General features: G+C 45.8%; 1 protein-coding gene across 2 annotated transcripts in view; it reads right to left on the bottom strand.

The window, feature by feature from the left end:
* The window catches only part of POLE (DNA polymerase epsilon, catalytic subunit), an 867,587-nt gene that overhangs the window by 600,172 nt on the left and 246,703 nt on the right, over positions 1-20,712 (bottom strand). For both annotated transcript variants that reach the window (XM_069619327.1, XM_069619326.1), the window contains exon 15: positions 18,406-18,618. In XM_069619327.1, the coding sequence (XP_069475428.1) occupies positions 18,406-18,618 (213 nt within the window). The remainder of the gene's footprint in view (positions 1-18,405; positions 18,619-20,712) is intronic.

Raw genomic sequence — 20,712 nt, 5'->3', positions numbered from 1 at the left:
TATGTTACATGGGGCATAAACTATATGTTCATTATTTTCAATGTGAGCTGTACAAAAAGTGTTTCTCCAACAACCACGTGCTCTCCATGATATCGGGCCCAGATTTGGGACTTTTCATTGATGTATAATGGAATTGTCTAAACTGGAAGTTTAAAGAGAATGTCAAGAGTGTGAGCTTAAGGTCCATATCCATTTTACTGATAATGCCGAACAGAGCTTATTGGGAACTTCCAGCTTGCTGAATGTATCTGACTCTGTGCTTACTAGAATATCAAATTGGAGCATACTGGGAATGTCAGACAGTTACCAAGAAGGTCAAATTGGGAGTTTACTGTGAACATAAAACTAATAACTTAATGGTAATAGAAGGTTAAACGGGAATGACAAACTGGGAGCTTTGTGAGAATATCAAAGGAGGTTACTGGAAAAGTCATGCCATGGTATTCATGTTAGGGAGTTTTACTAAAGGTCACCTATGGTAGGACTAGAAACGACTCCCTCTTAGGTGTACAGGGCTAAAATTCTTAGCTTTGGCCTTAACTACCCAAAAGGTTTGCTAGCAATGGACGGGCAACTAGGGTTAGTCTAGGAGGAAGAAAGGCTGTAGGTAGGTACAAAGACCTCAGGGAACACCTATAGTTAGGAATACACTTCTACACAGTAGATTTATAAGAATATGGTTATTATAAACATTAAGGCAACTTACACAATATCAGAATCACAGGTAAGTAAACTTTTTCACATTTATACAGTAAAACATTTAAGCATTACTCAAGGCAATGGTAGACTTTAGATGACTACAGGTAGTCAGAGTAGCATTCAAGTTTAGCAAATACATTCTTGTAAACAACATTAAGTAACCCAACACAGATACAGGTAATACTTCAGGCAGCCTAAATTTTAAGAAGTTCAACCCTATCTTGGAATAAGTCTCAAAGTCAGGAGGCACTGGGGAACCAGGACCCCTGGACTGCAAAACAAAGTTGTCAAAATAGCAGGTTTCTTCTGTGTTGCAGGTAAATGTTTAGTTAAAAGGTGGTTCAGGGAGGTCAGGTAGAGCACCTGAAGGACTGTAGTCCATATGGCCAGTGTCCTTAGGCCTGGGAAAACAATTGGATTGTCCACCCCAATGTGCCTCAGAATGCTCAGGAGGATCTGATTCAACTCAGCAAGCACCTAGGTGAGTACCTAGGAGTGGGACAGTACCTTTTCTTGAAGAAAGACTGCCACCGGTGGGTCCCCAGGTGAGGTGACAGCTCCTGTTCTGATTCTCAGCCTGGAGGTTGAAGAAGGAACGTTTGGTGGGAACAGATGGTCAGCTTCTTGTGTTGGCGCAATCGGGAAGTCAGGAGGACGTCTGAGTGAACAGTGAACGTGACTACTGGCATGCTTACAGAACATTTCTCAGGCGAATTGGGTGTTTATCCTGTGGCAACCCCACCCCTATGTGCTCCTCCTTGCCTACCTCACTTCCTAGAACTTTTGCGCGCGCGTTTTCAGGAAGTCAGGAGGAAGTCTGAGGTAGCCTAACTTTGCTAGGATCCCCGTTTGACTTTATGCTGATGGATTGTGGTTTCGCCGTCACTGGTCGTGATGATATGTCCATGGACTAAGACAATGTTATGACAAGAGCGGATATCTCTTTCCTTCCGTCTGTTACAGTGAAAGGGACTACTGACGTGCTTACAGAACATATCTCAGACAAATTGGATGTTTTGCATGTGGCAATCCCGCCCCCGTGTGCTCCTCCTTGCCTATCTCACTCCCTATAACTTCCAAGGACACAGGCATTGCGCGTGCGCATTCAGGAAGTCAGGAGGAAGTTTGAGGTACGCGGCTTTGCTGCGACGCAAGCAATTTGATTTCCCTACCCTATTCCATTTAATTGACTGCATGTGAAAGTTTGCATTGACGTGTTCCCTTTAAGCTGGTTGGCGGAGCACAACCGTTTTTGAGTATTTTGAGTAAGTGAACATGTCTTTACACACGGTTGTCACTAGAGCCTCTTCTGTCCCGATGGGCGGCTCACCGAAAATCACGCCTTCCACCTTTTAAGCACGAAAAAAAAAAAACGGTTGAAATTGAAACTGGCGAATGTAGACATTCGTGAATTTTGCACCATATGAAATGCAATTAATTCAATCTTGTCATAACCTGATTGTATCAGCACTCCTATTGACTTATAAAACCTGCATTTTGCTCAACACAATCAGATGAGATTCGACTTCCTGTAACGCACCTTGAGCCCATCACCGACTCAGTACTCTTGGCAGTTGCAAATAGCACTATTACGTCGATGAGGAATCTACAGCCGCGCAGTGCCAAACCATTTCTGAAACCGTCCCGATTGCTGAAACTCTCATGCAGGATGGCTTCCTAACAAACGAGTTAGACATTATGGATATCCCTGATAACTTGCCGACTTGTGAAGATACGAAAGATGGTTCCCAGTCATTGACACAGGATAATATAAATATTACTAGAAAATCTTCACATTCTATATCACCCTGTCACAGTAATCATACTAATAAGTTGGTTGCAATTTCACAATCCCCAGATATATTTGAAACATCCAAATGCGACTCTTTAGTGTCATCTTTTATTCAACCTACGCCTCGCAGAAGTAAAGATGTCAATAGATTAACTACACCTGCACTTAGTCAAAACAGACATAATAATACAACCATCACTGGTTGAGATCACATTAATGGCAATGCATACGACGACACAATCGTTATTCAAATTATTTGATAGTATGGATGGTAAAATATCTAAACAAGCACATCAAATTGAACAAATTGCAATCTGGATGGAGAATATGCAACAGAGTGCCTTGAATGAACAGGCCACATTGTTTAAAACTGAAAGGGCACTAGCAATGGTTGAAGCTCCACAGAAAACTTCTGTTCTTCCTTTGGTGGCGGTATTGTGCGACACTACCAGTTCTTCCTACTATTCCTCATATTATATAATCAGAGGAGGTAGAGAGTGCAGATGATCCACCGTTCGTAACAGATGAAGTCCATCTAGCTAGTCAGATTCATATGAATAAAGATAAAAATGTTTTGAAACAAGCTTTAACGCCAGATTCAATTTTTAATAAACCAACCAAAACTAATAAAATGGAGACAAACGAGATCGCATTAATGCAAAAGAAGAAAAAAAATGAAAAACGAGAAACCTATCAAAATATCAACATCACAAGTTAAGCAATTTGTTTGTAAAATACAGATTCCCAAAACACATAATAAGATTGCGAGTGTGGCAGTTTTAGCTAAATAAGACCATGATCAGTACCAGCAAGGAAAAAAACTTGCTCTAAATCAAAACCCCCAGTACCTCACCATCCGTTAGATGATTTAATTAACTTGATTGAAGTTGATCAGTCCCAAAATTAGCTTATGCTTCGGGTCCAAGAGAACTCTATGCAAGTTTCTAGCTCAATTCAAGAGGTTCAGAATAGGCAAAATTTGAATTCTATAGTGAAAGACATGGTTAACCCAATTGAAAGCAGAGATTTACAAGTCAATTGAAGACTATTTGCAGGCAAAGACTCAGCAAGTATTACCAGCGCAAGATTCTAGGTACATACCAGTTGAATCAAGCGATGAGACACTCAATACACGATTACCAACAAGCCAATAATCATTCTTCAACTAACTGAAAGCCTGAGGGGCAGTACAGCCAGGATGTGGTCTCTCGACATATAGCCGACAATGAAATATACATGGCTAACTCCGCAAAAATGAACAGTACATATCAATGCTATCGATTAATTATGAAGTGTTGTCCATCCCCTTTTGCCACTTACGACCTATGTTGCTCTAGCATTTTAAACATTTTCACTGAAGTTCAAAAATTTGAAGATATTTCTTCAGTTGATATTGAGCAGGTGGAGTCCTGAACGATCAGGACCCATCTATAGTGAGGCTCTGGATCCACTCAGGTGTGATAAGGAACACCATCTGGCTAGCTAAAATTGATCTATTCCAACTAGGATTCATTATATCACAAGATCCGATGACATTTAATCAAGCCGTTAATAACAAAAGCCAGAATAACGAGAAAGATAAATCACAAGATAGTAGATTTGATAAAGAATCCAGGTTTAGTACTATGAATCACACAAGCAAATCCAAAGGCCCAATTGATCAATGGAGTATAATTCCAAACTGATAGCTACTGGAAAATAATACGAGTAAAATGATAAGTGTTGCATGTTGGAATACACAAGGGCATGCCATTTGATCAGTGAAAGCGTTGAATTCATCGAGTCATTTGATATAGTGATATTCCAAGAAACCTGGCTAGTGGAGCAACCAGTTTGGAATAATCACAAAATCAATTTAATTCCAGCTCTCAAAAAAGAAAAAGGTCGACCAACATCAGGTCTTATGATAGCTATTAAAAATGGCATAGGGTTAGAATTACAACCTTGGGCTTCACCAAACAGGCATATAAAATTAGTAAAGATTATCAGTTTTGGTGGAGCAATTGCTTTAATCAATTTATATATATAGAAACCCTATTGCATGGTTGATGATAAATTCTTCGGAGACCTAGAAGAAGTAATAAACACGGTTTATGCATCCCCATATATCTCAAATCTCATCATAGCGAGTGATTTAAAATGTTTGAAGGACACTAAAAAATAAGAGCTGCGCAGCACTGATCAAGTGGACATTGCTGATGGAAGCCCATCAATTACATATGCTTAATGGATCCATTAATGGTGATGTCCCCCAACTCCAGGGGGCGGCTGCAGGTACAAGTAGGTCCATCATAGATTATGTATATGTTGACTCAAATGTATATAGTAAAGGAGTGACTCAAAAAAGCTACCCCTGTTCAACTATGCAATAGAGGTAGGTATTGCATGGTTGAACAGGGTAAACAGGGGTAGCTTTTTTGAGTCCCTCCTTTACTATATACATGTAACTCACCTTCCCGACACAAAGCCCTCCCCTTAAAAAAAAAAAAAAAAAGGTACACCTTGCCCTACATTTTTCTGCTATGTTGACTCAAATACCTTCATACAAATTGTGAATTTTGAGATATCCAAACAGACTAACAGTGACCATAATTTATTATCATTTCAATTGCTGTTACTATTCATTAATGCACATAAGTGCAAGCGATACCATGGAATCCAGCAAGTCAATAACTCAAGAACACGATTTAAATGGAATATGGATTGTTTAAATGAGAACTTTATTGAAAGTTTACACCAGGGTAGTATATAGTCAATGCTATTGGGAGACAAATATGTGAATGCTCTTCAAATATTCAAAATACATACCAAGGTGGGAGGCCACCAAAGGGCACAGGCAAGATGGCTGCCTGACCTGTTCCTCGCCTCGGACTTGGCTGGTTCGTCTGTCGGATGGCTGGGGATCCGACAACACGCAGAGGAGCAGCAGAGCCCCGCTGGAGGCTCCGGCAGGGAGAGAACCCGCACAGTGCGACCGGCCGCTCAGTGCCCGCGGCGCGGTTCGCAGAGCCGCATAGGCACCGTGAGGGGCGGAGGACACAGCTGTGGAGCTGCTTGCGCTCACTAGCCCGAGGCCAGGAGACCCACAGACACCAACAGGGTTTCTCCCCCACATCTCTGCCCAGGCCATCACGGGAGCGCACCTGGGCCTCACTGCCACGCTTGGCCCCCAGCCGTAGAGTGCCATTGAAGACACAGGGGAGTGGCTGGGGGGGCCTGGACATCGACATCCCAGCTGGGGATAACATCCCCCCTTCCTTGGGGTCCCTCCACCGGCTCGGCCGTCGCGTGAGCGCACCTGAGGCCTGAGCCTGGTTGTAACACTAACCTCGTTCCACGGGGGCGTCACCCAGCAGTTGGGGTTCAGATGTCCCTCCTTGCGATGCCCAGATGCGACCAGCGGAAGAGTTCTGCCTGGAATACAGGTAAGCTATGCTCAGGACTGGGCAACCGGGGTAAACAGCCTCCCTCCTCCCTGTAGGTCTGCGACCCTTCTGGACTTCTCACCTTGTTTTAGATGTTGGTGGGTTCTCCGTCCTGCTCTCTTGGCAGGGGCGCGCTGAGCTTGGTGGGCAATGGCGATCGAGTTGCTTCACTGATGCCAGCCCGTCTTGAGTCTTTCAGATATGCCTTATTGCTGTGAATATTCCTGTTCTTGCATGCCTTTTAAACAATGTCTTTCTTTCTAGGTACGCGGAAGTCCAATATGTGGCAAGGCGGAATCTGAGTTTCGCCGGTAAGTATGGGTGTTTTTGGAGCGCCTTGATGCAGTGAGTAGGCGATATGCGCTGCGCTTAAGATGCCTCGCCTTTGCTAACCTGTTATCTTTTCCTCTCCACAGGTCGCGGTATTCGGCCAGAGTATGGAATTTCCGTTGTGATGCCGATTGAGGAACAGCCGGCGAGGTAAGCCTTTCGGCACAGTTTGTTAATTGTACAATGTCTAATGCCTTGTTTCTTCTCTTTTTACAGGTCCGTCGATCCGGAGGAGCGCTGGTTCCAGGATGATGGTCGGAAGAGCTGCGGACCGCTGGCGATGAAGTTCAGGTAAGCTGCTGCCTTTTTGTCACAATGTCTTCTTTCCTTTGCAGGTGCTGTCCTTACGAGGTTCGTGGCTGAAGCTGAACACAGTGAGTGTTACATTGCAGTAATGCAAACTAAGGCGAAGCGTGTCAGTCTATTCGGGTGTGGTTTAAATAGCTTCAAGAAAGAAATCCAGGTAAAATAGTCCCCATGGTACCACACCCAAAAACACTACACTGCAAGACTGGTTTAAAGGGGCCAGGTTATGAGGATGCCGCCACACGACTGGCATTAAAGAAAAGTAGTTCCCAAGCACAAGTCCATATTCAAACATGAGCCTGGCGTCAAAGGTGCCAGGACTGGCCCCAAGAAGGCCTATGCTGCAATTTCTTGGGTTTAGTTGGGACTGGAATCAAGACTCTCCCTGGCCCATAGGTTGGCCAAGGGGTCTTCAGAGTGTGGGTCGTGACACTGGGTTAACAAGTGAAACCAGGCTGGTTGCACCACCCCGGGCTAGATAATAGACTCTGAAGACCTGTCCGACATGAGACTGGACGCAGTGGTGGCAATGGCGGTGGGGGAATAAGCCTCAGTTTGAGGGAAGACACCACTGGACAAACCAGGAAACTACAGAAATCACAGAAATGTGCAGAGAGGTGCGCCCTATGAGTTGGAAGGAGACCCTGGCGCAATATCAGTTCAAAGCAGGAAACACAGATGGATCCTGGGACCCACCACCCCTCCGCCCCTGAAATGCACACCATGCAGAACAATATTCAGGCAATCCGCGATGAAATAAGGGGCATGAGAACAGACATGGGGGCTAAAATAGCTGACCTCACGGTCAAGGTCTCCACATTGGAAGACCGAATGGAGAGGGTGGAAAACAACCAGGCATCGGCAGACCTCCTGGAGACACAGATGGAGGTGAGATTTAAGGAAATGCAACACCGCGAAGAGGAACTCTGCCTCAGGGTCGATGATATGGAAAACCAAGAAAGGAGAAATAACCTGTGGATCTTTGGCCTTGTGGAATCGGAGGGGGAGACTCAACAGGCCTAGAGGGCAAGGTACAAGAGATCATCAGGATCGTCCTCGGAACCGATTCAGGAGAGACTGTTCTGATTCACAGGACCCATCGGGCAGGCGGTGGCAGAAAGGGTCCACAATCGGTGCTGGTGCGCCTCCATTATTATAAAGACAAGGCCAGGATACTGGAAAGCGCGAAAAACATGAGACATTCAATATGGGAACTCTAGGGTGGCGATCTTCCAAGATCTTTCGGCCCTTACACTGCAGATGAGGAAAAAATGCAGGGCCATCACCAGATAGCTCCAGGAGAAGGGGGTCAGATATCGCTGAGGGTACCCTTTCAACCTGGCATTTGAGTGGCAAGGTGAGAAGTATCAACTGGTAACAGAGGAAGACATCCAGAGAACCGCTGAAGACCTACTTGGAGACCTCCCGGGGACATCAAGAGAAAGGAACGGTGGTGGGGGAGACCCGGGTCCAGGCTCCTCGACCCAGGGGAAGCTAAAAGTGAAAGGTACTCATAAACTCCAGAAAAAGAGGCATTCCTCCCGCGGTTCGTGGGGGACCGCCATGAATGCAATGGCAGGGTCATGTAATTAATCACTACACTGTAACTCAACACACAGTCTCTCAGGGGCCCTGAGGTCCAGGAATATCACGTGTAGCCCCAAGTTGTTGCCACGGTTGGCCATTTGTTGTTTAATGGGTAGGAAACTAAGTTACGGAATTTGCCTGAACAAAGGCCTGTGAGGTTGGTCGCTGTGGGGACCATATGCTTTGTTTGGGCGACCACGGGGATTTTCTTGACCAACACTGAAAACAAACTCTTTGAGGTACTCACAATTAGGATGGCAAATTTCATGGTGTGGACCCAGATGGGAATACAGGTTCTGGGGGCCCCCACTGGGACTCCTAGGTCAATAGAAATTTGGAGGCAGATTCTTCTTTTTTGTTGGCAAAACGGTACGAGGGGAATTCCTCACTAACAAGCATCCCGGGGCCAGATTAGCATCCCTGGTGGTTCGTTGACCAACCTAAACCAGTGTTGGGAGACGTAGACTAACGCCTCGCAAAATGGGTAAGGAAAGTTGGGGAAAAGGAGGGGGAGGGTAAATGGGGGGGGAATGAGTGGAAAGGTTCAGTTGGGGACAAGGGGACAAGGGGACGGTTCGAGCGTTCGAGCTGTGGGGTTTCTTTTTATGCCTCACAATGTGTTCTACTAGCAGATAATACAACGGGGTTCAGAGAATACGAGAAGAGAAATGATAATGATTGAGGGGAAAATAGGCACGGTGAATATTAAAGGGCTAAACTCCCAGAATAAAAGATCACTCACTAGCAACATGTTCTGCATGGTCCTCTTCCTTCAAGAAACCCATTACAAACAGGGAAAAGAATCAATGATTAGGGGGGGTGGGGACATTGGGCACAAATTTTGGGCCTCACATAGAAGTACGAAAAAAAGAGGGAGTGGGCATTCTCCTGGGCAAGGCCATCCACCTCACTGAAATAGAGACTAAACGGGCCTTTGGGCGACGATTCCTAAGGGTCAAGGGCACCTGCGAGGGCGAGCGTATCACATTAGCCACGCTATACGCACCCAACTCAGGCCAAATCTGCTTCCTGACTCAAATCTTTAGGGTAATGCATGAATGGGCAGAAGGGGCCATGATACTGGGAGGGGATTTCAATCTCATAATGGAACCCCGATTGGATTGGTGGTCGGCAAAGGCACAGAGACAAGGGGGTCCTCCAAGGATAACTTGGCCTTACAGACTCTCTTTGGAGAACACTACTACACTACACTTGTTAGGTTTCTACCTAACAATAGTGTTAGACACGCCTTGTCAACGTCCCCTTTTCGACTACGAAAAACAAAATGCAATACTCCGCAGTGACCACTGGATGTCGGACTATGCACAGCATGTGATTCTAAGCAGATTAACAATCAGAAATATATACAGTGCTAGTTCGATTCCATAACTACAGTGACCGGCTCCGAATCCTAGAACGGGACAGAAAAAGGGCCTGTATTGTATGGCACAGCGTAGATGTCAGTCTTCCAGGACCCATCGTTCTTTATCCTTATCAAGGGAAGGCTCCGATACAGGTGGGGATTCCCATGGATGGAAGCAAATATAGACTGACATTGAAGTTGGAGATTACGAGGGGCATGAGCGAACTGATGGGAAAGGAGGAGACCCCCCCCACACCTCAAGGGAGAGGAGGCCAGACGAAGGTTGGTGGGAAACACCAGGAGCAAAGAGGAGGCGAATCAAGGGCTTGCGGAAGATCAGGAAACTGAACACTAACCCTGTGGAGGGGGGCAGAGGCAATGGATGAAGGCAGACTCTTAAGGGGTTACGTACCCTTCACGGATGAAGGCCCCCAGAGGCCCGACCCAGGGGCCCAGGTTAATTGCTCCTTGACCCCGCCTGCGGTTGGGTGCACTGTGTGCTGTGGGGATTTTTTTTGGGTGGGGAATACACTCTGGATCGGTTGGACATAGCTGGGTTAAAAAGGGGATTTAAGAGGGGAGGAAGAGGTGATATTGGTGACAAAAGGGGGGCTCAATAGCAGGTGATGAGAAAAGCAGGGGCGGATCCTGCAGGTGGTTCGGTCTTCGCCTGGTGATACTAGCAGGGGGGGGGGCCAAGCCCTAGAGGGCGAGAAGCATGAGGGTCAGCGCAGGGACGGAGAGGGGAGTGCAGTGGGAGGAAACCAATTGGTACTGGGGGACACAGTAACAGAGTTAGGTTTGCACAAGGTTCATGCCGAGGTAAAGCAGTCTGAACAGTGGTGGGCAGGCCATCCCATGACATGGATTACATGAGTAGGTCAGGGGGTTATGGACCGGGGGGGTGGTTGCCTACGGGTTGGCACTCTGAACATGAAGGGTGTAAACTCAACCACCAAAAGATCACTGTTGGCAAATGAATTCCGGAGGTCCGAGCTGGATGTTATGTTCATCCAGGAAACCAAGTACGCTAAGGGGGAGGAACGATGAATCCCTTGTGGGCGTGTAGGTCGAGAATTCTGGGGATCCAGCCCTCTGCAAGAGGCAGGGGTGGATATTCTGGTACAAAAGGGTCTGAGGATTGAGGTTACCAGGGTTTGGTCTGACGTGAACGGGAGAGCCTTATTGGTTTCAGTGGAGATTAGGAGGACCAAGTATACGTTCGCCACTATATATGCGCCCAACCAGGGACAGTTCCAATTCCTAAAGGATACGATTGCTAAAATCCTTGTAGAGAGTTTGGGGCATCTGATCACAGGGGTGGTCTCAATACATGGCCAGATCCAGTTATCAACAGGGAGAAAGGTCACGGGAAACACTGGGCCCTGGTCATCACAGTTTCATGACTCAATGGGGGAGTGCGGTCTGAGGGATGTATGGTGTCATTTCCACCTGGGGATAAGGGGGTACACATTTTACTCCCCTCCCCATGGAACATATACGCTGATTGATTATTTGTACATATTGCGACATTTATGGGAGGAGACGCGGGGCTCGGAGATCGTACCAACCTCATGGTCCGACCATGACATGGTGACGGTGGATATACAGTGGGCAGGCATCTCCCCAAGGGGCTGGAAATGGAGGTGTAATTAATCGTTGTGGAAGGACCCGTTGTTCCTCGAAGAGATGCAGAAGGAAATAGAGGAATAGTTTAAGGTTAATGATGACGGGGAGGGGGACGTGCAGACGATCGGGGAGGCAGCAAAGGCTACGTGGAGAGGGATCCTATTTCGGGAAGGGGCCCGTAAAAATGAGGAAAAGTGCAATAGTCGAGAGGAGACTGCGGGAGGAGATTAGACACTTGAAATCACGGGACCACGACCGCTCGGAGAACCGGGCGCTGCGTATACATGAGGCAAAGGGTAAGAGGGAGGAACTGAGACTCTTGGAAGAAGGGAAAGTCATCCACAGCCTGCTCTTCCTGAAACCAACATTTTATGGAAAAGGGGATAAAGCAGACTTCCTATTGGCCGCGCGGCTGAGGGGTCAACGTGCAGAAAGGTGGTTCACGGAAATCGGAAGACAGGCTAGGGTAGCGTGGTTGGTGGAGGAGGATATCCCAGAGGATTTCTCAAAATTCTATGAGACTTATGCATCTGAGGGGAACCCCGAGGCACAGGAGGTGGATGCCTACCTGGAGACCATTAATCTGCCAACACTCTCCAAGGGGGAATCCTCAGCATTGGACGCCCCCATAACGGAGGAGGAGATCAAAAAAGGCGACAGCGCGGTTACCAATGGGGAAGGCGCCAGGGGAGGATGGCTTCACCTCTGGGTTCTATAAAGCGTTTCTCCCCGTCCTGCTCCCTTTCCTGACCAAGCTATTTAACCATACACTCGACTTGGGCTGTGCGCCAGAGTCATTCTCCCGCGCTCCGATTACAGTGATTCCTAAGTAGGGCAGTGACCCTGGAATTGTGGTGCATATAGGCCGATCTCAACACAGATGCCAAGTTATACACCAGTGTTATTGCCAAGAGAATGAAAGGGCATATGCCGAGCTTGATTCACTCGGACCAGGTGGGGTTCATTATAATAGCCGGTAAGATAGCTCAGCGGGTTCAGCACTCGCTGCTTCAATCGGAGCATGATCTGCAGGTCGCAGGTTCGAACCCGGCAAGGCAAACTCAGCCTTTCATCCTTCCGAGGTCGATCAATGATTATAAATTTCGGTTGGGTGATATTGTATGTAAATATGTGCTCTGTAAATAGCTTTGGATTAAGGCGCTATATAAATAACATTATGAGGCGACAGGGAGCGGACACGATGAGGAAGACACTACATCTTATGCACACACCTCGGGATATGGGGAAGGGGCAGGAACCGTCACTTCTTTCAATAGATGCGGAGAAGGCCTTTGACCAGGTGGAATGGGGTTTTCTTAGGGCTGTCTTGCTCAAATTTGGAGTAGAGAAAAGGTTGTTTCGAGGAATTATTGTGGTGTATGCATACCCTAGGGCCTCTGTGATGGCGAGTTCTCAAGGTGGTTCCCGCTTGGAAGGGGTACCAGACAGGGGTGCTGCCTTTCCCCCAACTTTGTACGCCCGTCAACAGAAACACTTGCCCAGCAGATTAGGGAGGACCCAGAGGTGCGTGACATCAAAATGGGAGGGGTAGAATATAAGGTGACCCTGTATGCTGATGACAGCTGCATGTGAGCGATCCTCTGAGTTCCATTCCAGCGGCTCTCCAGCTGATGGAACACTATGGTGCGACGGCTGGGCTGAAAATTAAGAGGGAGAAGTCAGTGCTCTTTCCCCTGGATAGGGGTAGGGATGGAGACATTGAAAGGTTCACCCCTCTTGTGTTGAAGGTTAATCTGACTAGGTTGCGGTACTTGGGCGTCAGTTTTACGTGAGACTTGGACAGCTTATATGAAGCTAATTTCTCCCCCCTGGTACAGAGAATACATGTGGACATAACGAAATGGCAAAAGCTAACTGTTTCTTGGCTGGGTTGCCTGAATGCTATAAAAATGGTGGTTCGCCAGAGGGCGTTATACCTATTCCATATGTTACTGATACGCATGCCAGAGGGATTCTTTCGGGAGGTGCAGGGGGCGATGCACAAGTTCCTCTGGCAGGGGAAGAAGACTAGAATCCACAGGACCACTTTAGTGTTAGAAACAGAAAAGGGAGGGCTGGGCCTCCCAGATATGCGGCTATATTATAAGGCAACTCAACTTAAAACATGTATATAGGCGCATTATAAATGCCATATCATATATCAAAGAGTCCTGATGGCCCCACTTGTGATCCCAGACGGACAATCAACGGGTAGCGATGGATAACTCCCTTCTGAGCCCAGCCAGTGTTGGGGAATGGTTGTGGGTACCCAGGAACAAACTGCCAAGGAGGATACGGGAGCACCGCATCCTGGGAACGTTTTGGGAGATCTGGAGACAGAGGGCGGATATGAAGGGGATGACTACGTGGGCCTCACCTCTGGGTCACATGTGGGTACCTGGCATTAGAGATAAACCTGCCCAGGAAGGTTTCAGGAATGGTTCGAAGTGGGCTTGGCGAGGATAGGGCAACTTTTTAAGGGGGCAAATTCATATCGATTGGGGACTTGGAGGATACCGAGAGCATAGGCAAACTCCCGGTATTCCTGTTCTTACAACTAAAAGGGGTGCTCACAGATGCGAGGGCACGGGAAAAGACGTGTAGACAGCTTACCCACTTCGAGAAGTTGTTGGACAGGGGCACGACGATGCGAGGGCCAATTTCGGCATGTATGGTGCTTTAATTGAGGCGGGAACACAGAAAGCCTGAGAGGGCGATGGGAAAGGGATCATAAGGTGGAAATTGATGGGGGTCCTCTGGGCCAGGCTCTATAGGGGTGCCCATAAGACATCAATATCATGTCAGTACAGATAGCATGCGATCAAGCTCCTCCATAGATGGCAGTATGAGCCAGTCAGACTATCCAAGATGTTCCCTGATGTGAGCCCAAGGTGTTGGAGGGGCTGTGAAGGGAGGGCGGATTACTGGCACATGTGGTGGGCCTGCCATAGAGTACAGGTCTTTTGGGATGAGGTCCTCCGCTGGGCCAGAGAGCTGGAGGGGATACCTAGGGATATAACTCCCCTGCTGGTTTTGTTGGGATGGAGGAGGTCGAGAGGGAATACATCCGGCTCCCTAAAACGGCAACAGCCCTATTCCTTGCAGCCAGAGCCTGTATAGCTACCAAGTGGAAGGATGAACATGCACATAGTAAGAGAATGGATCAATGTAGCCAAGAACATTTACTTGATGGAAAGATTCACGGCAGGGCTCCATGGAAAACCAGGGCAGACGGAAATGGAGTGGTATCCCTTCACTGCTAGGTATTTGATGGCGGACACGCAGACAGGGTGATGTGAGTGGTTGGAAACGATCGGGAATGGCAGGGGTTTACGGGCCGAAAGTAGTAGAGGTCTAGAGAGGCTCCAACTCCATCAAAGGGAGGTTAAGGGCTAAGAGAGCAAGGAGGGCTAAGAGTGCCGGGAGGTAGGTTGTGCATCGACCATGGGCCTGCAAACTTGACTAAGAATATGCTTACATTACCAAGGGGGAAGAGGGCTGGTAGGGCCGGGGCAAAAGTGGGGGAAGTTAATGGGGCAGTTTTCTATTAGTGGTTGTGAATCCACATTTGCTGTTTTTTTTATTTTTTTGTATTTTGAAATGACTAAGTTTTCACTGGTATGATACTATGTTCTCCCGCATAGCAAAATAGAAACAAAATGAGCAAACAAAAAAAGAAAAATCGGAAAAAATATTTTCATATTTTTAGTTATATTTGTGAAACAGTATTAGTGGAATGTTGACAACATTTGCACCTTGGATGAGTATGGCTGGAGAGAAGTTTGTTGTCTCAAGTATAAATTGAAGAATATGATCTGAGTCCTGCTGGCACAGTCTATTTGAAGGGCAGGACATAAACCAGGCACTGTATCATGGCATGTGACATGATATACAAAACATTGTCATTTTCAAACTGGGAGTAACACCATAGTCACAAGTGTGTGCTGGGGTTACTTATGTCAGATTGTAGAGTCAGCAATGAGATTTACGATGGCTTTCACACTGGTGCAATGAAAGAATGTACGCATTAAGTAAGGGTTGGGCAATGATTTGAGGTTCCAGGATTTGAGGTTCCAGTACCAACACTAGTTCAAATGTCATTGCACCAGAGTGCAGATCAATTATATTTTGGTGTGTGTGCTGGATCTTTGTTAAGAAGATTTATCATTTTTAGGCTTCATCCCCTCTCCTAGTGAAGCCCCCAGCACTTTTTGCTGGCTTTCTGGGCCTTTTTCTTTAAATCCTGAATGAGTGGAGCCTTTTTCCACTCATTCATTCTTGTGGGCTCTGTCTTTCAGAACTCTATTCTTTGTATTCTACCTGTACTATGGAGTCTCTGCTCTTAAAAGGCATCTGTATGTTATTGTTGCAGCAAGCATCTCCTTACGGGTTGTGTTTCTGGGGACCCTTTGGGAATCCTTTAAGATTCCTTTTCTTATCCTTAAGTAAACTACAGTTCTAAAGGATAGAGAGATACTTTGTATCTCTCCTTAAACTGTATAGCCTGAGAGATTGGCGTACACCACCTTATGTGGAGTGCCAAAGTGATGGCTAGTTTCCCCCTTCTCTCTGTCCCGTAGACAATATCCTAGTTATAGCTGCTGGCAGTGGACGGGTTCTACCAACTATTGTACATTTATTATAGCAATTATCATACCAAAGGCTATGTCCACAGCCTCGGTAGTGCACAACAGGCACACCCAACAACCAACTTAGGGCCCCTCTTCATTTTTTCCCGTTACTCGAATGTTTGTACTTTGTTAGCCCTTCTTCTACCATTCTGGGAGGGGGAGGTCTGTGTGTGTGTTTTGCCTTTGGCTGGAACCCTTCGGTGTCTTGCCTAGGCTCCAATGTGTCTGGGAAGGCAAGAAGTGGGGAGGAGTTTACCACCCGCCTGTACTTTGTCTGCTAGAGTGCCTGAATAGGACCAGCTCCCACAGGGGGTCTGGGTGTCCTGATTGTACAGCCAAACGCCCCTTTCTGTAAAATGCTGAGAGAGATGGCAGAGGAATATGTGTTGGAACTGTATAAAAACGGGAGGCTTCTGGAGTGAATAGCAAGTCGACCACTGGAAGTTAAAGTAACTAAAAAAGACAACGTACAGAGATGCCTGCAGACCCTTTGCAACACCGTGAAGTGACCACTGCTGTCCTGACACTGTTTTGTGCGACAGAGGAACTCTGACGAGGACGACTCCTTCCCTTTGGCCGGTGGGAACAACCAATCCCAGGACGAATTTGGAATTGAGCCATCTCCCGAGGTCCTAGGAGTTTCCAGAGCTGCAAAACCCCAATACCAGGAGACATGCTGCCAGTTTCGAGTGCATCGTCACGGAAAGGCCGTATCCGTCCACATTTTTGTTGAACCCTCAAGGACACTCCAGAGATCCGATCTAACTCACCCAGACACCCTCATCAGAGTGTGGGACTGTAGGAAGCGAAAAAGAATGATCGGGCGATCCGTGTCCTTTGTTGGTGTGCCAGAAAAGGCACCAAAACCAGAGTGAACCAAGATGATGTTGTACATCGTGCCCCAGGGTCCTCCCTCGAGACTGCTGCTGAGAGATCCCGTCCAGTGTCCTACCTTCTGTCATCAGACCAAGGAATCCAGAGGTCAGGACAAGAGCTGCAACATCGCGGATCATCCAACATGAGCATTTTCTTTTAACATAAAGGTACTGTGGGGAAAAATGGGTTGCTTACCAGATTCCAGAAAGTCGCTCCAGAGTGTTGGAGTGCACGTAGAGGTGTCCAGGGCAACCTCCTCTTAACTCACACTAAAGTCACTGCCTGTTTCCCTTTAGAGAGTCCTTTCTCAGGGTCTCCAACATTGGTTAAGCCTTCTGGTATCTTCTTCATTTGGGACTAGAAAGTATCCACATGAACCTTTGATTTCTTCTGCTTTGTACAACTTTAAACCTGATACAAACTGCCTTTTAGCTAGGGTTGCATTTTTGACTGTAAAGGACTGGCTGTCCTGCGAAACCACCTCTAGAACTTGAAACTCTACTAGGATAACATTAACCCACCATTTTCCTCCCCAGAAATCACTATCATATATGTGTATGCAGACAATACAATTACTGTATCATTTTGTGGGTGTGCGGTATTACCAGTAGAACTGTCAAACTTCTGTAACAGTTGTAGGTGTTCAGCAACTACCAACTAAGAAGTGGCTATTTGAAAGTATTGAAAAGTATATCTACGTGTGAGGGTTTATTGTGCTAAGTATTTAACACTGGCTCTTGTGTAAATATAATAAATATATATTTTAATATACATTTATGTTGAAGTATTTCTTTGATGCGTTTTACTTGCTAGGTTCAGTGTATTTTCATACAGCACCTCCCTCTTAAGATAAGCCTTACTGCTCTGCCACTACCAAGGTAATGAGTTAAAACAGACTGATACGAAGAGTTGGGGGATCTAGAAACCACTGGAATGGCTTAATAAAGTCTTACTACCAGTATGACTTTAGGAAAACTCCCCTAACAACGTTTAATTAGCAATGAGGCTAAAATGTCCTTTTTAGTGCTGTCTTGATCAAGATTTGCAGAACGTAATAGTGCGGATGCTTCCTACCCGATAGGACACGTAACACGTGCTATAGTTCAGTGTGTGGCCCCATTTAAACCAGTTTGCTTGCAGGCTGGGCATATTCGGATAGCTCTCCACTGCCAGCCTACAAAACAATAGTAGACAGGGATCATTACTGTTGTGTCAAATGGTGATTGCAGGCTAAGTGCTGCAGAAGCGCTCGACCACCAGGGAGATCACTGGTCTCACTTCTTTACAGCAACGTAAGTGGCACATACTCAGAGGGGGTAGTTAATGCTGACCAATTAAGGGTTACGTGAACACAATGAAAAGCAGACATCACGTGCAGCATATCAGAAACTATCAAGATGTGCCAAGCAGATATAACGGAATCTAGCAAAGATGTACCAAGTGGGTGCTCTGAAAATCTGCATTACACGCTAACAGACCATAATGGAAATTGTAAACTATCTACCCAGTTGGCATGATGACTTGATAAATCAGCAAAATGGAACAAATGGTTACAACATGATAGGAGAGTTTTCTGGTAATGGCGTATCAACAAGTCATAATGTTAATTGGTTACAATATAATATATATTTGAAAATAATATTTATTAAAACCAATAGGCACCTTATAGTAGCACTGCCATGCTGTCCTTACTAAACCCAGAAACACACTACAAAGATAGAAGAGTTTGGCATTAAAGTAAGAGCTTTCTGAAAGGCAAGAACATACCATTTTGAAACGACAAGGGATATCACTTCGGAAGACACCAGATTCCAGGGCTTCCACATGACCACCTACGTATGTCTCAGAGTCCAGTACATGGCCATCACTCGTCATCTTATTAAAGACTTGCTCCTGCTTATTTGGGAAGATTATGTTAGCATGATAGGCCTGGACCATGAGCAGTGCTTCACACAATGTCCCAGAGCCCTTCCGCAGCACCTGATAAAAGAAGAAATAAGGACATGGAGTGAGAGCGTATGGATTGTCATATATACAAGTGCCCTTCCTCCATGTCAACAAGTGAGCTTCTACTACCCAAACATCCTATAGCGATTAATATCGTGAAACCCACAATTAGCATCACTACAAATAGCAGGCTGGCTAAGTAAACAAGGGTGGTCTTTCACTCCAAAACCAGCATGGTGCTAAAGATGTCCATTTCATATGCCTGCTCCTCCTGGGTTCCCAACCAATTAAGAAAAAGTTACTTACCAATAACTATGAATGTATACATGCTGCTGACAGTATGGTGTCGAGGGTAGGGTATTGTGCCTTTCCACCGCTCAAGTGTACAGATTATTCCATCAACTGTTCCAACAGCATCCACATTCTAGCTCCTCAAAAACAGACTGACATTTAACCAAAGCTTTCAAATGTACAGGTATAATGGTTACTGCTATGTAAAGTATGCACATACACACCGATAGCAGTATAGTAGGGCACATAATATACTCAAGAAGATGTTTTGGAACACTGCTCTCCCGAATACACGTTTTTCACCTGCTAAATTAATTTAGAACAACAAGGAAGGTACACAATGTTTTAGCAGACAGTGTTGCATATGAAATGTGTTTTGGGAATCATAGGTTCCGGATCAAGAAAGGAAAAAAGACAAGTAAAAACTAGGAGAAGATGAAAGTCACAAGTTCTTTTAATGTTATTCTACATGCACTTATAAAGCACGGTTTCGCCCGAAGGCATCTTGGCTCTAAAACCGAAACAGATAGCAGTGAGGAGCAAGCATCTAAGGCTAGAACAGGACAGTTTTAAATTGGCGCCGAAACGGATAGTGATTTTCATTGCCCCTTAGGGCTAGTGGCAGATTGTTCCACAATATAGCGGCAGCGAGTGAAAAGGCTCGACCACCAAACCTGGATAATCAAAATAGGGGGGACAGCAAACAGCCAAGCATCCTGAGAGTGGATGGTTTAATGATTATACCACAGAAGAGTGACAGGATATACTAAGCCAAATAATGAAGTAAATATGACAAATAGGACTTGCGAAAGATGGACATTCAAGATACTACATTCAAGATTCAAGCGCTTTGCATTAAGGCGCTATATAAATAAGACATCATTATCATTCGAGATACTTGAATGCATCAGTAAAAAGAAATGTAATGTACGCACTGCAAAATAGAACTTGTAAATGAAAAAAAAGCAATGCTTATCCAAAGAAAACCCAAGTATCCTTGAAAGACCTACAGAATACTGAAAAGTGTAGGTTAGCATGCATCAGGAATCTAGAACTATCAATCAGGGTGCAGCAATGTCAGTTTTGTCAGAATACCATAGAACACAGAGGTTGTAAAATCCACAAAATCATGTTAAGGATTAAATTACTGAAACCAACTGTCTTTAAAGATTGTGTGGACATGGATCTATGCAAACATTTCCAAGTGCACACAGTGAGCTATATACCCTGACGCCCCAAGAAAAAAGTAGCTTCCTCATTTTCTCTGCACAACACAAGAAAGTAAATTTTCTCTAGCCTTTCAATCAATACCAATATCATGGCAAATGGCTTTTCGGTTACAGCCAGATCTCAGTAGCACAGCAAATTTCGGAGGTGAAGGGATACTTATTGAGCCTCTTAAGAAGAGTTATGTTTAGTACTACGTTTCCAGCAAGACTCAAGCTTACGGACATAAAATGTTTTAGTAGAAAAGGCAAAAGATTAGCCTAAGTGGGGAAAAACACTCGGGGTAAAGGCACATTAACAAGGGAAAACAGTGAGGGAGCAAAAAACCACCCATGCTAGGTTGAAGCACAGAATTTGTTTATAGATTAACATCGAAACTGGGATGGAAGTGTAAATCCCGTATTCACGAGACTTGTCACCTTTAGATGGCAAAAATGTGCCCGAAATAGCCATGATGAAAACGACGTTTCAAATACCTGCGATGAAAATACGGCAATCGATTCAATGCAGACGACGGAATGGTCATTAACACCATTTGGCTAAATACCACTAGTTTACCCCACTCCTAACAGGCGCAAGAGACTTCAATGTTCTTTTGGATCTCCAAAC

The sequence above is a fragment of the Ambystoma mexicanum genome, chromosome 10, assembly GCF_040938575.1.
Source record: "Ambystoma mexicanum isolate Mex_15411 chromosome 10, UKY_AmexF1_1, whole genome shotgun sequence".
NCBI classification, from domain to species: domain Eukaryota; kingdom Metazoa; phylum Chordata; class Amphibia; order Caudata; family Ambystomatidae; genus Ambystoma; species Ambystoma mexicanum.
Note: the sequence above shows the minus strand (reverse complement) of the source record. Positions and strands in the feature narration are given on the sequence as shown.